At 47.9% G+C, this 24,514-nt stretch overlaps 1 protein-coding gene across 2 annotated transcripts; it reads right to left on the bottom strand.

Annotated features, from left to right (window-relative positions):
• Positions 1-1,028: 1,028 nt before the first annotated feature.
• Positions 1,029-24,256, bottom strand: LOC142590193 (mpv17-like protein). Of its 2 annotated transcripts, none has more exons than XM_075702097.1 (4): positions 23,613-24,256; positions 5,724-5,794; positions 5,005-5,133; positions 1,029-3,478 (listed from the first exon to the last, which is right to left on the bottom strand). In XM_075702097.1, exons 1-4 carry the CDS (start codon positions 23,953-23,955, stop codon positions 3,449-3,451), a joined length of 573 nt encoding a protein of 190 aa, XP_075558212.1. In that variant the 5' UTR covers positions 23,956-24,256; the 3' UTR covers positions 1,029-3,448. The 2 variants fall into 2 exon arrangements, with proteins under 2 accessions (XP_075558212.1, XP_075558213.1); XM_075702098.1 differs by lacking the exon at positions 23,613-24,256 and adding an exon at positions 17,870-20,732.
• Positions 24,257-24,514: the final 258 nt, after the last annotated feature.

Genomic DNA, 24,514 nt, shown 5'->3' with positions numbered 1-24,514 from the left:
AAAAAAAAATTTCACGCCTACAAATATATACGAGAAATACGCTACACACTTGCCCTAATAGTCTCAAATATTTGTACGCCGCGCAAGGGCGAAAACTAACCCCGGTGTACAAAGGTGCTATAACATACCCGAAACGAGCCTGACTACGACATCCTCACAAGCGGGGAAGGTTAGCCACAGCGCCAATCTTCATCTACCATAAGTGAACGTCACATGACCAGCCGCCGAAAGTATGTATAGCCTAACCTACACTAAATAGTAAACTATCGCCGAAGGCACATCAGCGGTATAATGAAGTCGTATGAGCATCACAAGCCACGTACATATACTTAAGACGGTGGATGGGTCGTATGCCTTTGTCTATGCACTCCACATAATAACAGACTTCGCCTAGCACACTGTAGCTCATAGCCTCAAGGACCACCAAGACTGCATAGATGAGATGGCGTAAGTGTTGAAGTTAACGTTCCACGTGGTTAACCACTGTATCTGTATAACCACAGTATCTGTCTGTATCTGTGTAACGCCTAACACATCCTAGCTGATAGCCTCAAGGACCACCAAGACCGCATAGATGAGATGGCGTAAGTGTTGAAGTTAACGTTCCACGTGGTTAACCACTGTATCTGTATAACCACTGTATCTGTCTGTATCTGTGTAACGCCTAACACACCCTAGCTGATAGCCTCAAGGACCACCAAGACTGCATAGATGAGATGGCGTAAGTGTTGAAGTTAACCTTCCGCGTGTTTAGCCACTGCCGTCACGCCTAACACACCCTAGCCCATAGACTCAAGGACCACCAAGACTGTATAGATGAGATGGCGTAAGTGTTGAAGTTAACCTTCCACGTGGTTAACCACTGCCGTAACGCCTAACACACCCTAGCCCATAGACTCAAGGACCACCAAGACTGCATAGATGAGATGGCGTAAGTGTTGAAGTTGACCTTCCACATGGTTAACCACTGCCGTCACGCCTAACACACTGAAGTTCGCTCAACCTCGAGGACCACCAAAAACTGCATAGGTGAGACGGCGTAAACGTTGAAGTTAACCTTTCGCAACGGTTAGCCACTGCTGCCCTAACCTTGACGGAACGACTCGCGCGACACATTACTCCTGCCGCTAAGCTGCAGGTGGCGACAATCGACCTTCAAAACCCGACGACGTCGCGAGAAGCTGAACATCGGCACCAGCGATAAGCCGTTAACGCTGCCCGATTATCGCAGGCGTTAATCGTCAGCAATACCTGGTGACGCGATAACTTTCGAAAGACTCTGGTGATATGCACTTTGAGTTTGAACATGCACACAGCGTCGGCTCACCGAGGCAGGAGAGAGAGAGGAGAGACAAATTCAGTAGGCGTCAGAAGGTTGTGGGACGCGCGTTTTGTGAAAAAAAAAAACAAAATATTCCCGCACATGTTCATTCTTTTTTTTTTCTTTTTTTTCATGCAGCCACTAACTTGGCGCAGCACTGTGCAGGTGGTCACGTGTGCCCGCCGGGGCTGAAGATCTAAATTCCGGGCGGCGTGTCCAAGGTTGCCGAATTATCTTTCGATTATCTTCCGAGCTCTCGCGTCCCGCAAACTTCTGACGCCGGCTGTATGCGGTGTCGTGGGTGGCACAGTGGCAATATTCTGCGACCGGGATCGCGCGTAGCACGGCATACAGGCAAAGCACTCTGCATCATCTGCAAGCGCACTCTCGCGGTAGATTTAGCTGATGCACTTCCTGATCCCGCTCGCGCGTCGTCTGCTAAGGTCTTCTGGCAGACCACGTAAGTCAGTGCGCATGCGCGTGCCGCGGCACAATTGAGATTCCATAATTCTATAATTTTCAGGTGCTGAGCGTTGTAGCGACGGTAGTAGATGACGCGCGAACGCGATAGTTATGGATGGCGTCTACTAAGCCTAACAACTACGGGAGTGCGCCAGCCGCTCGCCAGAGGGCTTTATATGCCACTCACGGACACCTTGCACACGTTACATAGGCGTCACAAAAACTGATGTACACAGAACCAAATAAAACGATATAATGACAAGGACAAATCCTGTAGCTAATGTAGCGTTCAAATATAGGCACGGCAGCTGATAAAGGCGCAGAGTGATCTAGAAATCTAAACGGCCCTATGGGCTTTCTTGAAAGCTTACGGCGTTTGCACTTTTCTTCGCAACAGGCTGTACGAACAACTGCGCTAAAGACGGCACACGGAGACACACAAACAGGACCAAGTGCAATCCCGCCCACGCCTCTTACATGGCGGCTGTACGGTATACTGCGCGAGAAACTGGCTCTCAAAAGACTTCCGGTTCACCTGGCTGTCAATATACATGTATGCACGTACGTCATTCAACGATACTCCGCGACTTCCGGTTTACGGCAGCGCCATGTTGGGGAACCTATAGGCCTATGCGCGCTGCTTTTGTTAAGGTACCCCATGATGGCGGAAGGTAGCGGAAGCAGACGACAGCAGCGGATGTGACGTCACGTGGATACTATGTATAGATATGACTGTCGACCGCCAGAACAAAATAACGCAGTCACGGTTCTTTCAACAGGCCAGTACAAATGTCCCAGCTCCTTTCCCGCAACCTGCGCGGCACACTGCAGGCAAGCTGCATACACAGAGGCCGCACATTCAAGCACACTCGCGAACAACTTTCTGTGACAGTGAAGGGAAAGCTAAAAGGGGCGGACATTCTGCACATGCAGTCAAGTAGTCCGGCCGCGTCCGATAGCACCATAGGTGACGGCACTTTCTGTTTCGCGGAGCAGATACGGAATCGGCGTCGCCTTGCTACCTGCGACGGCTTCACGTTAGCCAAAACGCCGAATATCAAAGCGCAAAAAAATGAAATTCAATTTTAACACCAAGGGGTGTATTTTGTGCCCTATTATAAGTTCTGAACAAAAACGAGATGTCTCTGTTTCCTGTTCTCCAGTTTAAGCAACCGCAAACGAGACTGTGCGACTACACTCAGGGGCGCTGTCACCCGCTTCGCTTCCGTGGCTTCTCTTTCACTGCCGCAGAAAGTTATCCGCGAGTATTCCAACTCAAGCCCCCTCACGTCAGCGCCAGAGAGGCGACCTTCACTTCGCCGAAACTGAGTAGAGCACACAACGAGGCTACGCATATCGCTTGAAGCGCGTCAGCGTTCGGTCGGTATAGGCACTTTTCTTTTCTTTGTAGCGACGACGAACGTTACCCTTTAACGAAGTAACAGTTCGGTCGAAGAAAGGCATTGCGCGGTACATGTGCGTCTTTTGATTGACGCCCGGACGACTAGAGGCACGATAACAAACTGTCGGTCGTTTCCTTGCGGCGGACATGACGTCGTTCCATTGCGAGGTTCCTTTTTGGTCACATGCTGTGACGTCACGTCCGGGCGAGCGATCAGCTTGACGTCAGCGGCAGTGACGTCAATCCTCCCGGTGGTCGTCGCTCTAGGCGTCCTCCTTATGCGTCTTAATGGTCTGCGTATGTGAGAGAGTAAAGAGACGGGCACTTGCAAAAACAGAACTGTCGCAGTTCGTTATAGACTTGGACGCTAATACCGTGTGTCCCAACTAACGTTAGCCAACCTGTTTAAGTGAAAAAATATATTAAAGAAACACAGTGCAAAATACGAGTATGAGACCTAGGTGGTCGTTCGTCAGAAGTCTGACTGCCGAACGTCCTAGGTCTTATAATCGTATTTTGCACCGGTTTTTTTTTTCATCTTTCTTTTTTTCTTTTAACAGTTTGGCTGACGTTAGCTCGGACACCCTACATATACACATTAGCATAAATCCAAGGGCTGAAGTTCTGGATGCGAACAACCAAGACCTTAAAGACTGCGAGCATACAGTCGTATAGACAATGAACTTTAGGTTCTGTGTGAAAAAATTTATAGCGATAAGTCGAAAGCCGACCTCTAGCCGCACGTTGTGCTTGCAGCGGTACTTATACAAACAAGACCGAGGTTCACAGGAAGCTGCAGAGCCGAAGTGATCATCAGTGGGCGAACAAGGAATGTCACAAACTGGACCGATCGAGCCAATGTATAAAGCACACTGAACGAAATTCTCGATTTTTTACGTGCCAGAACCACGATCATGTGAGGCAAGCCGTACTAGGGGACTGCGGATTAATTTCAACCATCTGTCGTTCTGCAGCGGGTACCTAAATATAATTATACGAGTGTTTCTCCATTTGTACCCCATAGGGCGAAAATGTGGGCACCGTGGCCTCGGGATCGAACCCGCGACCTAGGACTTAGCAGTACAACGTTGTAGCGACTAAGCTACCGCACCGGGTGGAACCAGTGTTTCAAAACAGGGAATTCACCTTCGTCAGGGCAACAACTGCCCTGTTGCCGCCCCGACGAAAACAAGTCCACTTGTTGAAACGCGGGCACCAATTCGGGCACCTCCCTCGTTCGAAGAACTGTTGATCGACGCAGTGGTACTGTACTTCGCTGGTCGAACTTTAGACCAAACGCTCGCGCAGTTTTAAACTACGGAAGTCTGGGCAAACATGGCCTAATTTTGCGCAGAAGTAAACGGAGTTGCTTACCTTTTACGCCCACCGTTGATTAATAAAATCTTCATTGACATATTAAACAACTATCTCCTGCCGGGCTTTCACAGTCTTCGATAAACACTCAGCAAAGCTTCACACACACACAAAAAATAATAAGCTCCCTGGGCGTTCAGCCAACACAGGGTGTCGGTTAAGCTCACTACCTTCTAACAGCCCGGCAGCCGGTTTCTGAACACGTAGAATGACAGCCCGTCTTTGTGAATACTTCCGGGGTAGAACAGGGGTCAGAAGCCGCCAAGAGAGAGTCAAAGCATCAGTGCCTCCCTTTTTGACGACCTTCTTTTAAGGGGCGTAGCTCCGACGGCTCCTTCTCTTGCGCTAACGTCTCTTCCAGAGTTGTGACAAAGCCACAGTTCGCACACATATGGAGCGTGCATACTCTACAGGGAAAGCGCGCGCATTTCCTGTGGAGCCTCACCATGCGCTTCATGATGCAGAGGATGTTGACCCACGCGAACGAACAGATGCCCACCGTCACCACCCGCAGGTGGGGCGGCACCAGGAAGAAGTTGAAGCACTGCGCTGGGATCCAGAAGCAGCAACTCAGCTGCAAAAAAAAAGAGAGAGAGGACATTCGGATGTACGCACGACCGCTTCAACCCGGGTGTTTCAGCGAACACATTCAAATATTTTGTTTAATGTTTCGTGCGACAGATAGCACAATTCTAGTTCACGACCTGGTCTACTCGAATACTTGCACGAAAAGTTGAAATGCCGTAGTCGACTAATTAACAAAACTTCACTAACTAAGTCTTTAGCTAATGACCTCATGGTTTATTTTTGCAATTTACAAATTCTAGCCGCGGAGTTAGCAGGGCGGATCCACTTGGAACGGATTCTCAGGGCGACGTCAGTGTCGGGATATTAATTTTCGATTTTTGCGGAGAAATATGCACGCTCCAAGCCCGAACAATGTAGTGAACTCGACGAGAATTCGAACTCACGACCTTCAGATGACAAGCCCATTGTTCTACCTCTGCTCCGCACCACCATTACCTTCAGAAATATGTACTACTTATAACAAGTTTATTCAAAGCGAAATTCCATTGTACTTGACCTTGAAATCAAAGCAAGATAACAGGCGCAAGTGCGGTCTATTGAAGAGTGCACCGAAGGTACTATGACACAGTTGCGTACCTTGTACGTTGGTACGAACTTGGCCTTAAGTTCCGCGAAGATGTCTTCCTTGCCCTCCATGGCGCTCATGGCTGCACAGAGACCGAAAGCAAGGACGATTAGTGATCAGGGAGCACAACCTGTAATGAACTATACTGTTTAATGCGTGAAGATTAGGAGTGTCAAAGTCGAAAGAAAGTGTGTGTAGGTGAAGCGTGTGCAGCCGCCAATGATATATATATATATATATATATATATATATATATATATATATATATATATATATATATGTGTGTGTGTGTGTGTGTGTGTGTGTGTGTGTGTGTGTGTGTGTGTGTGTGTGTGTGTGTGTGTGTGCGTGCGTGCGTGCGTGTGTGCGGGTGCGTATTTATTTCAATACACCTTACAGGCCCGAAGTGGAGCATGAGTAAGCACTGATATATATATATATATATATATATATATATATATATATATATATATATATATCAACCAGGTCTTATGTTCTTGACTGAATTATTCCTGTATATTCCTGTATTGTATATGTATATTTAAGCATTTTTTATGGTTCCTTGTAACCCATGTTTTTGTTATTTCGACTTGCAGTGCCGACTTTGTATACACTCACTCCTGCCTGGACTGCCAAGAGGCAGTTGGCAGTATCTAATAAATAATAAATAAATAATAATTCCTCAGAATTCTGAGTAGGGCAGTCCGCAAATAAACGTCACGAAACATAACATTACAGCGTACGGCTGTTATCTCAAATCTTATCAGACTATGACTGTTGTTAAAAAATGCAAAAACAATCTCACTGCTCAAACTTGAAAGTTCAGTCATTTTGCTTACTGGCGCGCAGGATCGTCTTTACGGGGCAGCGTATATTGGCGCTCGCGCGATCCCGTTGTGTACAGGGCCCCTATACGTGTCAAAGCCTCTGAAAAGTGCCAGAAATTTTCGTCCATCCCCGTAATATGTCCCGTCCGCGTTAGCCGGACCTACGCTTATATAGTTACAACGCCGTCCGAGAAGTCCAAGCGCAAACCTAACCCTTGCAGGGCGAAACTGCCAAATTTGTATTATTACGATAGCAAATATTGCTGAGACGTTTGATGCGTATTCCCGCCGTCGCAATCTCGAGAGGCGCCTGCAGCCACCACTAGCTTCCCGGCTTCATGGCCGCAAGGGCATCTCGGCATCGCAAGTAGGCTTTGTGCTGACTACGTATACCATCCATAAAAAAAAACGAAATTACGAAGTGAACGCACGGTGAACGCTGCGCTCGATTGGCTCCGTGCCAGAACAGCGTTCCGCGACGCTGCACGATATAGCGTTCCTGCTCAGCTGTATGCTCTGGTCTTGAGCAGTGAACGTTCGCATGAAACGTTCTTCCTGCGTTTGGCTATTTAGCTGAAGTCGTACGTGCCTATTATTAGAGCTTTTTTTTTTTGAAAATTAAGACGCGTTAAGAGGAATTTTAGCTCGGGCGCGCCTATCTAAATACATGTAAAAGAAGAATTAGTTTTTCTCAGCAACCACTGCGCCGAATTTGACGAGGTTTGTTGCATTTAAAAGAAAAAACTTAAAAATCGAAAGTTTTCAAAAAACTACACTATCAAGCTTACAACTCGAACTCAGCAACAAAAAAATGATAATACAATTCTGTGAATTGCACATAATAGTACATCTAAAGCGGACAAAATTGATGCGTTACACATGAATCTAAAGAATGCAGTAATATGGAAACACAGCTTTTGCAGAACCCTTGTTACACTACGTAACAAATTCACGTACGATATGAAATCGCATACCGAATTTGTCCGCTTTCAATGATCTAATGCATGCCGTTTACACAACCGCGATATCTGTTCTTGATGCAAAGCTCGGAATTTTTAAACTTCGTGGTTCTATTTTTATTCAAGCATACGAATTTTTGAAACTCTTTTTAACAAAATACAGAACATAAATCGAAATCGAGCTTTCGACAGTCACTAGAATTTAACTTTCTCAAATGAAATAAATTTGACTAAAATCTACCCAGGGGTTATCTCAGAAAAACGTTTTCGCTTTTTACATCTATTAGGCCGCGTCGGAGTTGGGCCCGAGCTCAAAGCTTCCTCTCAACTAAGCACGACATTTATTTAGGCGCTGTGCCACATTATGACACATTCAGTATAAAAGGAAGGAGGTTGTACAGAGTGTTATGAGTATGAATCCGTGTGCCTCTAAATATTAGTGTCATATGTGTGTCTTTCTACTTGAAAAGAAAAGACAGTTTCCGGCTTGTTTCCCTAATTCCCTTGTGCCTCGATCACACGGCTCGTATTCATAATCATATACGGTACTATAATATGTACAAAGATTTATCACGTTCCTATAGTGAGAGAAATGAGATGCAAATGGCAGGGCGGCTAATCAGAAGACAAACTTCCGTTTTGCTACGCTAGGACGTGACAAGTGTAGGCAGAAACGCATATGATCATAAAGAATTAGAGAACAGGGCCTATTATTTTTATAGGAACGAAAGAAAAAAAAAGATTTTTTAGAACACGGTGCGGGATGCAATTATAACACCTACGATGCTCGGTCGTCAGCGTTCTGAAGACCGAACACCGTATGTCTTAAAATTCTATTCTATACCCATGTTCTTTTTGTTGTTGTTGTTGTTGTTGTTGTTGTTGTTGTTGTTGTTGTTGTTGTTGGACAGATTGCCTAACGTTAGCTGGGGCACCCTGTATAACACACGATGAAAACCGCTGAAGTGAGCTTCTCCTCACTATGACTTCCATTGAGGAGAAGCCAGCTTTCACTAATAATTGCTAGGCAGCTACGTACTCACGCACGGACAGCTTTTGAGCTGCGTCCAAAGTACCGTGCATGTGCTTGCTTGCCTGTGGAATAAATTGAAATCATCACTGCAGACGCGGCCGGTCACATTCTGTACGGCGTACATCGCACGTAACTTCCGCCCAGCTTTCGAAAAAGAAACGTTGATTCCTACGCGGATATCGTACTGACTGCAAACGGTTCGCAGTCGTTCAGGGCCGGTCCCGGTTCGTTAAGTTTGTAATAAGCCAAGGAAGACAACTGCGTGAGATAGCTCGCATGAAATTTCAGGCACTATATTCAGATGATTCACATTCAGGCACATAAGCCTAACATGTGATGTACACCAGCGTGCACAAGAGCACGCAAATACCAAGAAGGGTTGTTTACTTGCTTGTGATCTTTCTTTGTTTTTTGTCGTTGGCTTTTTTGTATCCGCGTGCCCATGCTTCCTGAGATGATGAAAAATATAGTCAACTAATCAGACTATCCTTTCTGCGCTACATTGTGGATCTTCATATACGTATATGCCTCATTCACCAGTACGTCCGCACTTACATGCCCTGTGGTGCCTATCTGTTCCGGGAACCCGCTCGTCCAGGGTTGCTGTTCTCGCTTGTAGTTTGAGTCCGCCCTTCTGCTTGGAATGAACCTTATCAGCATATCCAGCAAAAAATCGTGCTTATAGAGTTTGTCGTGATCGCTTACTTTTTTTGCCTTTTATTTTAATGCGTTAGCATTCTCAGGGTACTTCACTCACTTTCTAGAGGCTATCGTGTGTACCTAATAATTTTCTCCCGCCTACCTGGGTTTTACTGGGTAGTCCGCGATCGAATGGGTAGCGCATCAGTCTGCTGTGCTGAGGGAACAGGGTTCGAAACAAGCCATCGGACTACTTTGGGTCGCGGAGTATGCGGCAATGTGTACATACGCGCGCAGCTCTTGGGCGAACCTCTTTCACCCCGACATCGGTCACTGCAGATGGGTATAGGCACCGCTGTACGAAGAAACTTTCAGAGCACTCGGTCTGTGCTGGGTCTTCACTGAACCTTTCTTTTTTTCTTTATGCCAACTTTGGTCACTTCGTATGTGCCAGTAGGTGTCTGCCGTTGTTCAACGAACGTCTTTCACACCGACTTGGGTAACTAGCTATTCACCACTGGGAATGCGCCGCTCTACAATGACCCGCGTCATAAGGGTTCCTCAAGGACAGCAACCCGAAACATTTGCGGACTGCGCTACAAAATGCACCGGGCGTGTGCCGCTTTTCAATGAACGTTTTCCACGCCAATGCTTTAGCGAGCTGCGCCAGGAATGCGCTCCGTATACGTGCCGTTCTTCGGCGAATTTCTCGCCAACTCCGATTATACTCAGTATGCGCCACTGAGAAGCGGCAAGCGACGGAACAAACGCAAGCGTCTGCGGCCACCGGCGCGCCGCGCTTCTCATCTCGGAGGCCACGCGCAGACTTCTCGGCGGTGCCACCAGATGGCGCAGCGTGCCCAGAAAGAATAAAGCCCCTTCGTAAGTAGTGCCACGCTTTGAAGAATGCCGCCTCCTCCGCGCGCGCTCTGGCCGAGGTCGACGCCGCGTCGCTATTGGCCTAATAGCATCACGTGGGGCCTCGCGCCGTGCATCAGCGCCATTTTTGCTCGAGAATCATCTAGGGAGTGGCGAGAAGCGCATGTTGGCGCCGTTGCTGCGCTCGAGCGGTGTAGGCGGCGCCATGGTCGAGGATGGAGCGTGAAAGAGAGGAAAAACAAGGAGGAGCGAAGGCGGAGGAGAGTGTCGCTACTTTACGAAGTTTAAGGGTTTTGAGAAAGAAGCAAGAGAGGGGAGCCCACTTGCAGGCGCACGACGCGTTTTTCAGCATTCGGGCGCACCTGCACGCCGTGCGTTTCGGAAGACACGCGCAGGCTTAGCGGCGGTGGCGCTAGATGGCGTCGAGTGTTCGTCGACAAACGCGAACGAGGAGTGGCGCTGCAGTACTCGCCTCATGCACAACGCGTTTCGACGGCGGTAGTACGTTGTGTCGCCATGTTGTTTCAATGCTAAACGCATTGTCGTCGACAGTCATCGTGAGGTGGGCTCTGCCGCGTTTTTTTTTCTGTCGCGTAACTTTACCTAAATAGGCATAATTACGTAACTATAGGCGCGTCGCAAAAACATAACTCGACACCGTCGAGGTCACGTGGATACGGTATCGGTCCCATCTGCTTGTATCGGCTAGCCAATTCTCATTTAACCTGTGCCCGAGCAACGTGAAACGCCCTGTATAATCACGACAGTATGCACCGCATGCATCAGGGATGTAATGACTTGCGCCTCTAAAGTTGCGCCAATATTTTTACGGAGACATTAGGCGATTAAACCCCACACGTGTAAGCGTCGAATAATTTTCTACTGAAATCCTATTGCATTAACCAGCCTTCTGATCTGGGAGATCCTTCTTGCTACATACTACATGCTACTTGCTTGCTAAGAAACTTCTTGCTACATAAAATCGCATATTCGGCGAGCCAAAGCACCGGGCCACGATCATGTCTGTTCTAAGCCCAGTGTTCTCCATTGGAGTCATGTTGACTTTCTGTTTAAATTATATAGGGCATCATAAGCAAGCGCGTGTCTCCTTTCCTACCAGCTCAATGTTAGCGCGAGGGCCACCATTGGAAGCACCGGCGCTGTCGCCGTTCTAGCGTCTAAAGTTTAATCACGTGGCATCGCTTCTGCGGGGTTAAAAGCGCGCGCGCGCGCGCGGCACGGAAAAAAAAAAGAAAAGTCATTGCATCACGCGATTCATTACTATTTTCGTTGTCTGCAAAACTGTGCCCCTTATCGTTGAATCGTACTGGCGATTAGCAGCGCAAAAATATTGCTCAGGTTCTTCCATGAATTGATTTACTGCGGAAGCAAATGCGCGGGCACTCGAGGCGCTCTGGTGCCGTCGGCGTTGGCGTCGTCGTACAGTCACGGTCCCGATGGCGCGTACGCGGCGGCGCACGCATAGAGAGAGTCGAGTATCCAGAGAACGCCCACTGGCGCGTCTGGCTGCAAAAAAAAAAAAAAAAAAAAGGAGAAGCGGCGAAGCCCGAGTAGACGCACCCCGCTGTCACGCTTCGCTCCATCGGCTCTTTGCCGAAGCCGGCGCAGCGGTTGTGGGCTTCCTAAAACCCTTTGATTATTTGGAAGGACTTTATTTGGAAGTAGCGACACTCTCCTCCACGCGGCGCTTTCGTCCTCGATTCTCCTCGCCTTTTCTCCTAGACTCCCGCGGACGGTCCGGCAGCATTCTATGGAGGCGCGCTATTTTGGGCCACTTGCACGGCCCAGTGGTGTTGAAAATTTCGAGAAATGCTCTTAACAGCATCGATAATGCTCAAGGCAATGTGCAGTGAGGAATACAATGTGCTTTGAGGCGAGTTCGATTACTGCAGACAATTCTTTTGCCACATGATGAGATGCGCGCGCTTAACCTTGTGCGTCTGAACTAGTATTGCTTGTGGCACGTCCCTGTGCGTGTGGATTACTAAGCGAAAGCCTGAGATCTCTGTTTCAAGGTCGTGTTGTGAGGTATTGAGTATACCACGTGACCATTTTACCATTTTATTTATTTTAATTCTTGGATCCACCAGTATGTTTGGAGACCAATTCAGCTTCGGCTACCGTGCTTTCTAATTTAACCTGCGCTGGTAAGCGAGACATCTTGCCCAAACTGGCGCTGGAGAAACGCGATAATCTCACGCTATATGCACGTATCACGGGATCGATGGAGGGTTGCCTTCACTCTACAGTATACAGGGCCGTAGTAAAACTCTTGCTTGGGCTAGTTGGTTCATGCTTGAAGTAGTAAAGGCAAGGCGCAGAAGACCAGGACTCGGGAAGAAGAACACAAACGTCCCCGGTCCTGTCGTTTGTGTTCTTCTTCCCGAGTCCTGGTCTTCTGCGCCTTGCCTTTACTACTTCAAGCATGAACCAACTAGCCCAAGCAAGAGTTTTACTTGAGCATATTTCTTCTACATTGGGCCCTTTCTTTCAACAAAGGTTTCGCACCGATCCTGCCATATTGTGCGTCAACCTGATCGCCGTCTCAGCTTGCCAGTCTCGAGTGGTGCCGGTCCTGTCGTTTGTGTTCTTCTTCCTGAGTCCTGGTCTTCTGAGCCTTGCCTTTACTACTTCAATACAGGGCCGTCGGTTCCTCGTTTTGCATATACGCGGAACTGCACGCCCGACAGAGCGGAACGTGCGGTGGTTTGCTCGCCCACGATTGCTCGGAAGTTGCCCGACAGAAGGTATCAGCAGGCAGCCGCCGACAAGACGGTTGTCCTCTGTTTGAGATGTCGAGTGTCGCGGAGTGAGGCGAGAATATATACCTAATTCGAGAAAAGAGAAAATGCGGGAAACCGGGATTTTCTTTAAAATGGGGCTTCGATCGCCATGCAACACCTTTAACTCCTCGACGAAGATGTGCCACGAATTACGACAAAAAAGCCGACAAAGTTGACACTAGGGTGATTGCTTGAGCTAGTTGGTAATTCACGATCAAAAATAACGTACAGCGCGAAGGACAAGAACTGCGAAGACGACATACACAGCGCTGGTATGTCGTCTTCGCAGTCCTTGTCCTTCGCGCTGTACGTTATTTTTGATCATAAAGTTGACACGTTATGCGCCGTTATGGATTGCGCCAATGAAATCGCGAGCATAGGGCTTTTTCGCGTAAGACTCGCGTAAACAATGCAAATATTTCACGCGAACAGTTAAACTATAGGATGACAACTGTGGATGCTTCGGCACGTTGGTTCAAGATTCTTTTGACTTTTGACATTCTATAGCACGAGTTTGGATAATTTCAACGTGCATTTTCTCTCTTGTTTTTTTGTGTGTGCGTGTGTGTGTGTCTTAAATTTCTCTTTCAAATAAAAGAACTTTTTTAAAATTATTTCGGCGGCTGCCCCATAATAATAGTAAACTGAGCGTGTTCATTTGGGGTGGTTGTTATACACATCGTCAAACAGCAGCATTTCCAACAGGGCTGCACAGGACACAGCGCTCAGTGTTGTTTCTGTTATGTTCCCTTTATATCACTGTTCAAAATCTTGCTGTTCGACTAAGTAACTTCAACAATTGATGCATGTTCGAGGGAGTGAAGTGGGGGCTGGCTTTGCATTTTTTTTTTTTTGCCATCCGCAAATAGACAGCCTTATCTCCAATTAATAGCAAAAAATATACCGGCTCTGGAGAACAATCGCGTTACAAGAATTCTGAAATACCAGAACTGTATTGCAGGAATACTATCTGTGGCTTCAATGCTGCGCATACGCGTGCTACAAGAATCAGCTTTGAATTCGGCATAATTAAATTGTCGCTTGCGATATGTCACTAAAATTAATTATATCCGTCTCGCCATAGCACGTACAGCCCGTTGCAAATGCAGAATTGCATTACGTGCGACGAGCAATCTCCTTTTTTTTATTTTCTTTTTTACAGCGGAGCTTTCTTTCATCTGCACGGAATGTTATAAACAAAGAAAGAAGGCGACGATGTTAAGAGTCGCAGATTCACAGCTCCGCATTCACAAAACGTTCTCACGCTAGAAATTTCGCAAGGTCGAATTCCAGCCAATTCTGATGCTAGACCTATAATTAGCTAAGCCAGCCAGTCAATAGGAAAAATCACTTACGAACTGAAGATTTTGTGAATTCGGCCCCTATAGTCCGCGGTATTCAGCTAATTAACTGCGAAGCTTTCGAAATGCGATCGCCATATGTACCAACTGGACAAGCTGTCTATACTTTTGACGAAAAATATAAATAAATGACTAAATAAATAAATAAATAAATAAATAAATAAAGAAGCAGCATAGAACCAACCATGGTGTGGGGATAGTTTAACCGATTCTATTATAATTCCTTTTTAATTATAAATTTCCTACTAAACTTACAGAGAACACTCCGGCGTTTCAGTCATCCAGCTACACCATGGGGATGATGGATTAGTATATACAGGGTGTTTTTTTTTCCCCAGCTGCACCAAATTTTTAAAACTTCACTGTGGCCGACAGCACAATTCTAACCACCGATTCAAATTGCTCGATAAGGTGGCCATTGCTTCGGACTAGAAATCAAATTGCGTAATTGAATAATTAACATAATTACCTTACGGTACATATTTCAATCGACAAATTGTAGCTGGTGAGTATGCAAGGCATATCCACTTGGAACGAACTCTCAGGACTACACTCAGTTGCGAGGTGTTAATTTTCAGCGTGTCCGACGAAATGCATCGGCCTTCCAGTCACTAGTGTGCTTCAATGCGCAGAACAGCGTGTTCTTTAAAAGGTAAGTGCAAGAACAGCGCATTTTTGCCGCAAGTTTGATGCCGCTGTTCTGGAAACCGGTGCCAGCCTGGGAATTCGTTCCAAGCGGATAGGCCTTACAAACGCACTGGCTATACAATTAGCGGTACAGTCAACTGCCGCTAATTCGGCCTTGCGCGATCGCAAGACTTGGCCAGATTATCCGAAAAGTTTAATTAACAAATTATGGCAAAATTAACGAATTCGAATAATTTCTTTACTGCTGCGGTTTAGTCCGCAATGTCCTTTTGCTTCGTATTACCGCCAACGACAGTGTCGTCGCCAGAAAATGGCCCAGAGACCTCACCACTGTCGTCGGTGCTGACAAAATTCTCAAAATGGTCAAAAAGGTATCGTTGTCAACTCACTTTCTTGTTTTCGATGTTTAGTAACCGTTATACGCGCCCGAAGGGGCACCAGTAGGAGTCCGTGAGATCGAATTAACCGAGCAGTATGCTTTCGCGTTCGAGCTTTCCTGTTTTTCTTGCCTAGCAATGCATTGTTGCTCGCCGGAACTTTGCAATGCATTCGAATTAAGCGATAGTCGAATTAACCGAAATCGAGTAAACAGGAGTCGACCGCACGCGCAAATCTCACTTAGCTTACTGCGGACCACGGGTGTATCGCCCCACTTCCTGGCTGCAGTTATTCTTGCATCACCGCAAACGGTGCGCCAATAGAGAGTGGATACTGTTTTAGCTAGTCCGTAGCAATGGCGTGCAAGTGAACACTTGCACCGCTCACTTGCACGCCGATGGCGTGCAAGTGAGCGTCACAAGCGTCACAAGCGCGTCACAAGCGCGTCACAAGCGTGGTTGCTCACTTGCACGCCATCGGCGTGCAAGTGAGCAACCGCGCTTGTGACGCCGTCTTCTGGTGCAGCATTTAAGCACAGCGCGCACACAGATATTAAGGCAATGGCTAGCCATACATAATACTTAGCTGCTGGCATGGTGTCGACAACGAAATGATAATTAATGTGCAGTGCTTCGTTATATCTTCTTTCTACGTGAAAACTCGTGCAACTCGAAAAGTGTTCCTAACAGGCTGTAGTTTAACAAATCGCCACGAGATGTCGCTACCAGGGCCACAGACTCCGCCCACGAGTCACGAGTTCCCTATTTCCGTAAACAACAATACGCATGCGAACAAGCTAGAACTTGCTAGCTTTAGCTCCTCCGTATTACCATTTACAAAATACCGCAACACCGACGGTATGTCGGTGGCGGCAGCAGCGCTGGTATCGACATCTTGTGGCAATTTGATCAACTACGACGCGCTAGAAACACCTACATTTTTTTTTTAGTTACACGAGTTTTTCGCATCGATGAAAGGCTACGCCCTTGCCGAGACGTTCGCTCTAGCAGTTAAGTGGGATATGCTTGCGTCGTGGCAATAATATCTCTGCATGAGCTTTAGTTGAACCTAGTTCCACAAGACAACAAAGCTGCGCAGACTTTAAAAAAACAGTGCCCGCGTATTTCCGAAGAACTTAGAAGGTCGATTCGACTGACGTTAAGTTTTGTAAACCGAAAAAAGATGCAGCAGGGCGCAAAAAAAAAAAAAGCATCGTATGTCGCTTCACTTTTTCTATCCATTGGGGTTCTGTTGGTGAGAGTATGAGGTCGTGTTAGGTTCGATTCCCGCAGCCGCGTTCCAGTGGGAGTAGAATGGCAACTCCTATACCGAGCTTTGGGTGCAATTTAAGGAACACCACGTGGTCCAAAATAGTCCGGAACCCTGTCCACTATGCGGCGTCTTTCATATGCCCAGTGTAATGTGGCAACGTTAAGTCATTGAATACACCGATCAATAGATCCCACATTTTCTTGTTTTTCTTTTCTATCTTTCGCTCTGTTTAAATGTGAACACGGCCACTTCAGTGTTGCGATCGAGTGCCGCAATGCAAATTAAGAAGATGAGATGCATTGACACGGAATGCTATGGCGAAACGAAAACGCCACTATAATGACGAAACTAACTATATCCAAGGTAACTGAAAGTGTTGCACCCGCGGGTCTGTGAATGCGCATTCTAAACATTTCACATCCTTTCGCGCTAATCTTACGCCCTAAAGATAACTGTCATTAATGTTGCGTACACTTATTTTATTTATCATTAAGTGCTCGCTACTGTCCTCTAGGGAACGCTGCATGGCACGCTGATACGCGCACGTCGTTTGTGGCATCGAAGTACACCGCGGCAGCAACGTCAAACAAAAGAAAATGCATGCAAGATAGATGACGAATTGTCGATGAACAAGAAAAGCCACAAAGTGTGCAAATTTGTCTCAAGGTGTTGTCGTCGCTGCGACGAAGCTATCGGGGCGCTGTCTGTAGCGCAAACAGCACAAGGAAGTATAGAAGAGAAAACAGACACACACAGGCGCTTCTACGTCCCTTCTACGTTCTTGTGCTATACGTGCTACAGGAAAAAAAACTGCAAAATGTCACACCAACAAGCCCAAATATCTACACTGATGGACTTTTTTTTTTTTTCTTCCACCAATCTTCCAATCGCCTCTCACTAACCTCTATTGCGGACATGTTTACTTTTCCCCCTGGTCTCGCTGAAGCCATGGACTTCAAGGAGGCCAGATGTGTCTAAATCGACCGCTGGACAGATATCTTCGCGTTCGAACAAAACATGCTCCGTCGTTTCCCTAGCTTTACCGCAGCAAGCCCGTCCTTCTTCATTCTTGTTGTATCTCGCTTTATTAAGTGCGTGTTCTAAGGCATCCTGATCTCGCCTCGAAAAGTAATGAGCTGGATCTCTTCGAGTTATCATAAACCACCGAGTTGAGAACAGCGCCGTCCTTCGCCTGAAGAAGACGCTACGATCGTCAAGAATTGCCGCGGTGTCTGTCAATGAAGCACACTGACTACTCCTGTCGAAGGGTAGCACTGGCATCCACTTTCTTAAGTATAGACGTACAGCGCTGAGTGGATGGACGTTCTAGAATACGTTTTTTTTTTGTCTTTCTCACCAGTGTAGAAGGCTACCAGAAGCGTGGAGGACGCCAAGACCTGGTCGATGAGGGCCTTCCTGACCGCGACGGCAACCAGCTTGCCCGGCAAGACGCGGTCCAGGTACCGGTACCAGTAGAAGAGCGCCGGCGCGTAGATTCCCGTGCCGACCACGGCGTACCGGCCCACCAGCGGCCAGTCGTAACCGCGCACAGACGGGTCCAGCTTCTGGAGTATCGTCTGCTGGACCACCTCGGCGCCCACGTACATGGAGCCGAAGGAGACGACGTTGGCCACCAGGGGCCGACTCCGAAACAGCGTGCGCGCCCGGGCGATGGCATGCTGCATGACGAACGGGGCCTCCTCGGAGAGCGCGCAAATTGTTTGCAGGCGTGTAATCAACGCGACGACAGCTATTCTTGACCCTGAGGGCCGGTGTAATGGCACAGAAGTAGAGCACGATCACACTTGTAGCCACAGCGTTAGCCAGACGACAGTCCCTTGATTCTGAGGGCAGGGCACGGTCGCACTCGGAGTTGCACCGTATACAACACGAAGACAGGTGCTTGGCTCTGAGGGTCAGTTTGCGGATGCCTACCGGAGAAGGACACGATCGCACTCGGAGTTGTGGTTCCGAACCCGAGGTCTCGCAGAGGCCTATATGAATATCGCAGCTTACAGATCCTGCAGGATGTTGGACAGCGTATACTTGCTTACGCCAGCCTCTTATACAGGGCGACGCGAACGCTTCTCTCGCTGATTATTTAAAGCGCAACAGAAACAGGCCCGCAACGTCCCATGATCGTTCTATCGTGTATACGAGCGCGGTTGACAACACAGGTAGTTATTATAAAAGGGGCAGTCCGGGTACTCGGACGGGGTCCGTGAAAAGAGTTGAACAAGGGCAACGTCGTTTCCTGGACGACGTTTCTTGCGCGTCGGCAGGACAGAAAGAGCATACAAGATGCGTTATACTCCCGGAAAAAAAAAAGGCTCTGACCTCCGAAAAAGACAGGTCAGCAATCAAAGTAGCAAGAATCGGCCATACAGAAGAGCGACCGCGAGGCGCACACTACCGTCGAAACACGAAACGGTTGTGAGCCTTACTCAAAAGAGGGCATGCGATCTCCACGATTCCTGAAGGACACGAGGTTCTGCGCCAAAAAGGGATTTTTCGTCCAGAACTGAAGCTACAACACAGAATGCGACGACTGGGTGACGCGTTTCGGAGATCACTCGATGCACTCTCGCGAGCATGCACGGTCGCCGCGACTGGAACGTACAACGGTCTGTAGAAGACCACACCTCCGTCCTGAGTTGTCGTTTCTTTTTTTTTTCCGCACACGCTGCGTCAGCGTACAAGTTTCACAACCGCGTGCGAACGTCGTAACGCCGACAGAAGGCGGCGATGTAAGGGTACGCGTGCCGGCCGGTACAGATGTGCTCGGCCTTCAGTCGCGATACGCACGGTCGACGTGTACGCGCATTGCCGTTGATAACGTACGCGTGCAGTGGAGAGAAGGTGTGAACGGCGTTTGGGAACTCGAACAGTTTGTCTCTTCTCGCCGACAAAGAGCAATAATAAAAGAAATAACGGTACGGTGGTTAAAGGGTAGAAGGATGCGCACGTTGTTCGGTCGGCACGGGATGGGGGAATCGAGCGTGCAATGTCCGTGCGCGTCAGGGTCGTAAAGATATGGGTTGCAGAGCGCGTCGGGGCCTAATTTCAGTCGCTGAGGTCCTTGCACAACCGTTCGCGGGTCTGTGACCGGCGTAAAAACACGCACGACGTGCGAATGGGCGAGCGCGCCCGGCAAACGAACAATGATTAACGCACGATTTGTCACGACATCGATTGCCACTTCAACGCCTGGACACGTACTACGCGCACGCAGCTACTATAGGTACGAGCAAATCGGTGTCACATCTGGCACGCTCGAGAAGCAGTAAATGAACAATTTTTAAACTACCAAAGAGAGAGAGAGAGAGAGAGAGAGGAGAATGAAGCGATCGAAAAACCGAGCTCTCCTCCTCCGGCTCGAGAGCGCGGCGGAACGCAGGCACGACGACCCTTGTACGAAAGGAAATGAACCTCCTCCTCCTCCTCTCTCAAGCGGCGAGCTAGCGCAGATGGTGCAGAGCTTTTACGGCAGTCCTCCGTCGAAGCCTCCCGTACAGCGCAGCAGGTTTGGATCCAACTCCGACTGCGATCTCCGTCGTCGCGGCGTCGCTGTACGCAGCACAGTTGGCAGGTGTCTCGTTGCTTGCGGGCGCGAGCGAATACGAACAGGCCAGCCGCGAGGCGATCGGCGCACTCCCCCCGGAGAGACTCGCTACGTTGCCCCAGACGCGCGCGCACGCACACAGACACGCGCTCGACGATGCCCGCGACGCAGCAGGAACCACCGTTTAGGCAGGAACCACCCGCAGGGTCTGTCGGATACCGTCTTCGAGGAGGCGACCGTCGCCGTCGACTGGGTACGTCGTCGCGTGCGTGAAGAAAGCGCAGCGGAGGCAAGGGAGACGTCCAGTCTGACCGGCTAATCATTGATACGACCTCCGGATGGGACACAGCAGCGGCTGTGCAGGGCTTGACGGAGAGAGAGAGAGGGGGGAGAAGGGAACGAGAGAGTGAAGAGATGAGATTGCAGTGGTGAAGCCGAGGAGGAGGAGGAGGGCCTGCAAACAGCGGTCCCGCAAGCCTCATTTTTTTGCCTCTGTTATGCGTCTTCCACGGTAAAGAGAAGGGGAAGGGTGGGGGAGCAACCGTGAAGTGCTAGCGTATGCACGCGCGCCCGCTGTTGAGTGACCGAAGATTGTCGCTAAATGTTGCGCTGGCCGCCCGGGTCAGTAGTGCACGGGCGTTGGAAGCGGCCCCCTCGGTTGTCCGAGAACGCGTCCAGTCGGTGTGAGAGCGTTGTTTTCGACTGAAGGGGAAAGCTGGTGTCCGGTGTATATATATGGTTCGTTTTTATAGTTCCTTTCAGAGAGAGAAAGGCTATTTTCGGGGGATGTATGCTGGACGTATGTGACGTTCATTCTGCGAAGAAAAATGTTCTTTCTTCCCTTGCTTTCTTATTTTGCTTCCTTTCTTTCTGTACTTCTTTTCTCGAACTCCATTGGGGAACCTTGGTGGGTCGCTTGCCCCTCGCCTAGGCGACCGTTTGAGCCAAGTCCAAAGCGAATAAGCAGTCAAATATATTTTTTCTCCTTTTTCTCCTTCCGTCGATCGCTCTCTCCTTTTGTTTCTTCACGTAAGTAAACGCGGTAAAGAAAAAAGTGAAAAAGAAAAACCGCTACAGCAGAGCAAGAGTCACTTATAATGTAGCAAACCGCACAAAAAAAGAAAGAAAAAAGAAAAGAAAGTAAAAAGGAAAAGAAAGAAAAAGCAGGCGCATTAAAAAAAAAAAAGAACGCGTTCGGCGAGCGAAGCTCACGTCTTTTGGCTCCAGCTTTCGCACGTCTATATTTGCGTCGTTCCTCGTGCGTAACCTTGAAAGCAGTTGGAGAAAGAGAGATGAACTTCACTTTTAACGAATGCCTGCTCTTCTCTCTCTCCATCTCTTTCTTTTATTCGAAACTTATTGCGCCAGCGACCGAACCGACTAGGCAGAACTACCACACACACACACACACACACACACACACACACACACACACACACACACACACACACACACACACACACACACACACACACACACACACACACACACACACACACACACACACACACACACGCACACGAGACAAAACGAAACGAAATTCCAAGAAAGAGAAAACAAAAAAATGAAAATACAAGTGCAGTGCTCGCGTACGTACAAGAACGAGAGGTCACATATGTTATCCGGCGACCGCGAATGCGTGTAAAAAACGCTCGATCATATATTGCAGCGCAAGCACGCACGTCGCGTGTGGAACATTCTGTTACATTAGTCTGGCAAGATGTGTTATACTCAAGAAAAGATAGTCTAGTGTCGACGGCAGAACAACGAGGCGCGCGTAGGTGGTGCCAACGGCCGCCCGCCACCGACATAGCTACACGGAGCTCGAAGGGGGAAAAAAATCGCTGGATTCCAAAACGTAACGCAATCGGCTGGCGGCAATTCTGATGCGCATGTATTAATCTCGGAGTCGTCGTTGTTTACGTATTAAACGCATGGCTCGAAGGTCGCGAAAAAACGTCAAGGTTGCGACGTCGCGTACTTTCATTTTTTTTTTTTTAAATGCGCGTGTCAAATATTCTAAATAGTTGTGGCTAAATTGGAGCTTCTTTTTCTTAAAAAAAAAAAAAAAGCTGGACGAACCGGGTATGAAAATATTTTTTTATCGCGTTAATTAGGAGCGCCGTCATTAGAATCCTGATCGCGAGCTCCGTAAATGTTCCGTCGGTGGCGTTAAAAAAGAAAACAAGAAGCAGCTTTGAATTTGAATGTGTAACTTGAGGTCCGTATTCGGCGCTGAATTGCTTGCTTCCTATAAAATGTTAATTCCCTTACTCAATGCCCTTCAAATTGCCTGTAGGGTAATTTAAGGTAAGTCAATCAATAGAAAATAATGAATTAAATAACCAATTAATTTAATGCAACTAGCTTGTTTTCTTTTCATTTTCTTTGTTTTTGTTTGTTTACGTTGTGGAGCTTAGCTACAGCATAAATTTGACGTCATGCTTTCAACCTTCTCGGAAAGCCTCCGCTAGAATCACTCACTAAACGCGATAGCTTTTTCTTTTTTTTTTAATAGCCGGCGGTTCACTGAGCTGCAACCCCCTCACAAAATTTATGGTCATCTCTGGATGGGAGGTAGTTAGAAGTTGGCTCAAAGACAATGTATATTATCAAAAAGGTTTTTTTTTGCGAGAATCCTGAAGGTATATTAATTGGACCGCGTAGCTGGTCCACGTTACTTATACAGTTTTCTTTCCGTGCTTTAACATTTAAGCACATGACTCAGCGGTGTCACGTGACATTGATATCAGGTACTTATAGGGTACTTACCAAGTGCGCGCAAATGCGATCACTTAAGCACGCATAATAAGTAAGTCTCTGCGTCTGTTTTTCTGTTCTGCAATTCAGCGCGGGTAAGTTTTGAAAGAGCAAGTGTGTGTCGACAGCATTTTTTTTTCCTTTTCTTATTTGATTGATGGCGCATTCCGTAGGTTAGGCGGCACACCAACATAAGTAGCCGACCGCCACAACTCGTAAAAAGAAAGAAAGAAAAAGAAAGAAAGAAAACGGTAATAACAACAAAATTTTCAGACGTTACGGACTCGATCCCCCGGTGCTTATTTGTTATACAACATTATACTATAAGCAAGCTGGACCAAGGAAACTATAAAAGTGCAGTATCGCAGAACTAAACGACTAAAGCAGGTCACCTAAGATTTTACAAGCAGATAACCACAGTATTTTTCTTATACCGGTGTCACACGTTCACTTTCGATCGCGATCGACCCCGATCCGAATCGAAATTCTTCTGGACCTCGACCAATATATATATATATATATATATATATATATATATATATATATATATATATATATATATATATATATATAATGGACGTACCACGGTAATTTCGATCGTTTGCTTCGCTCGCTACAAGCTGGTGTGCGAAACTACATACGACACTTATTGTCTTTTTAATTTTCCTAGTATCTTTTTTCTTTTTCTCGTCTAGAAAAAGAAAGATCACTCGGCGTCTGAGCATTTCACGCACCGCATCGACAATCCACAACCTCAAAAGTTAGCGGCCCCACTCACCGGGATAAAAAACGGCCAGTATGATGGTCGACGAGACGGCCTGGTCGGTCAACGCCTTCTGGATGGCCTCCTTGGTGCCCCTGGCAGGGATGACGCGGTCGAGGTACCGGTACCAGTAGAGGAGGAAGGGCGCCGACACCGTGGTGGCGAACACCATGTACCGCAACATGATCTTCCAGTCGTATCCGCGCTGGCGGCGGGACTCGTCGAATCGCATCAGGATCGTCTGCTGCGAGAACTCGGCGGCAACGTACAGCGTCGGGTAGGACACCATGTTCGCGAGGAGGGGACGTTCTCGAAACAAGGCCGCGAAGCGTCCGAGCTTGGCGGCGACTTGCTGCATGTTTACGAGGAAAACACTGCGTGCTCAAGGGCAGGGCGGCCCTGCGTTCGCACGCGTTGGAGCACGGCCGGTTAATTAACTACAAAAAAGAAAAGGTCGTGTACTAGTATTCGATCGCTCGATTGAAGTCGCCTCGCGTAGGATCGGCGTCGAAGCCGTCGTTCACTCGAGTTACAAAGCGATGCGCAACGATGCGCCGACGGCGTTCGTGTCACGCGACACCCGCGTCGGTTGTTTTGGAGTCGGAGACCTTTTCGCAACAGCCCCGACGCTGCGCTCTGCGCCGAAGTCTACTGCAAAACGAAACACTACGGGGGCCGCCATATTAGTCGCTCCGTGTCGTTGGGACTGCCTGAAAACTGTTATTCGAAATTTATCTCTAAATCGTTTAATAACCTGTAACTTATTGCAGCGAAAAAAAGTGTTACTGTAATTTAGTTTTTTTTATGACTGACCAATTGCAAAAGTTTTTTGCCTTGTAAATAGGGGATGTTCATCTCACAGCCAGTCACAGCTTCCAGCAACGGGCTCCCAAGTAACGAAATAGAATCTTGAAGGT

Source organism: Dermacentor variabilis, chromosome 8 (genome assembly GCF_050947875.1).
Source record: "Dermacentor variabilis isolate Ectoservices chromosome 8, ASM5094787v1, whole genome shotgun sequence".
Taxonomy (NCBI): Eukaryota; Metazoa; Arthropoda; class Arachnida; order Ixodida; family Ixodidae; genus Dermacentor; species Dermacentor variabilis.
The sequence above is the reverse complement of the archived record's forward strand: the minus strand, read 5'-3'. Positions and strand labels throughout refer to the sequence as shown.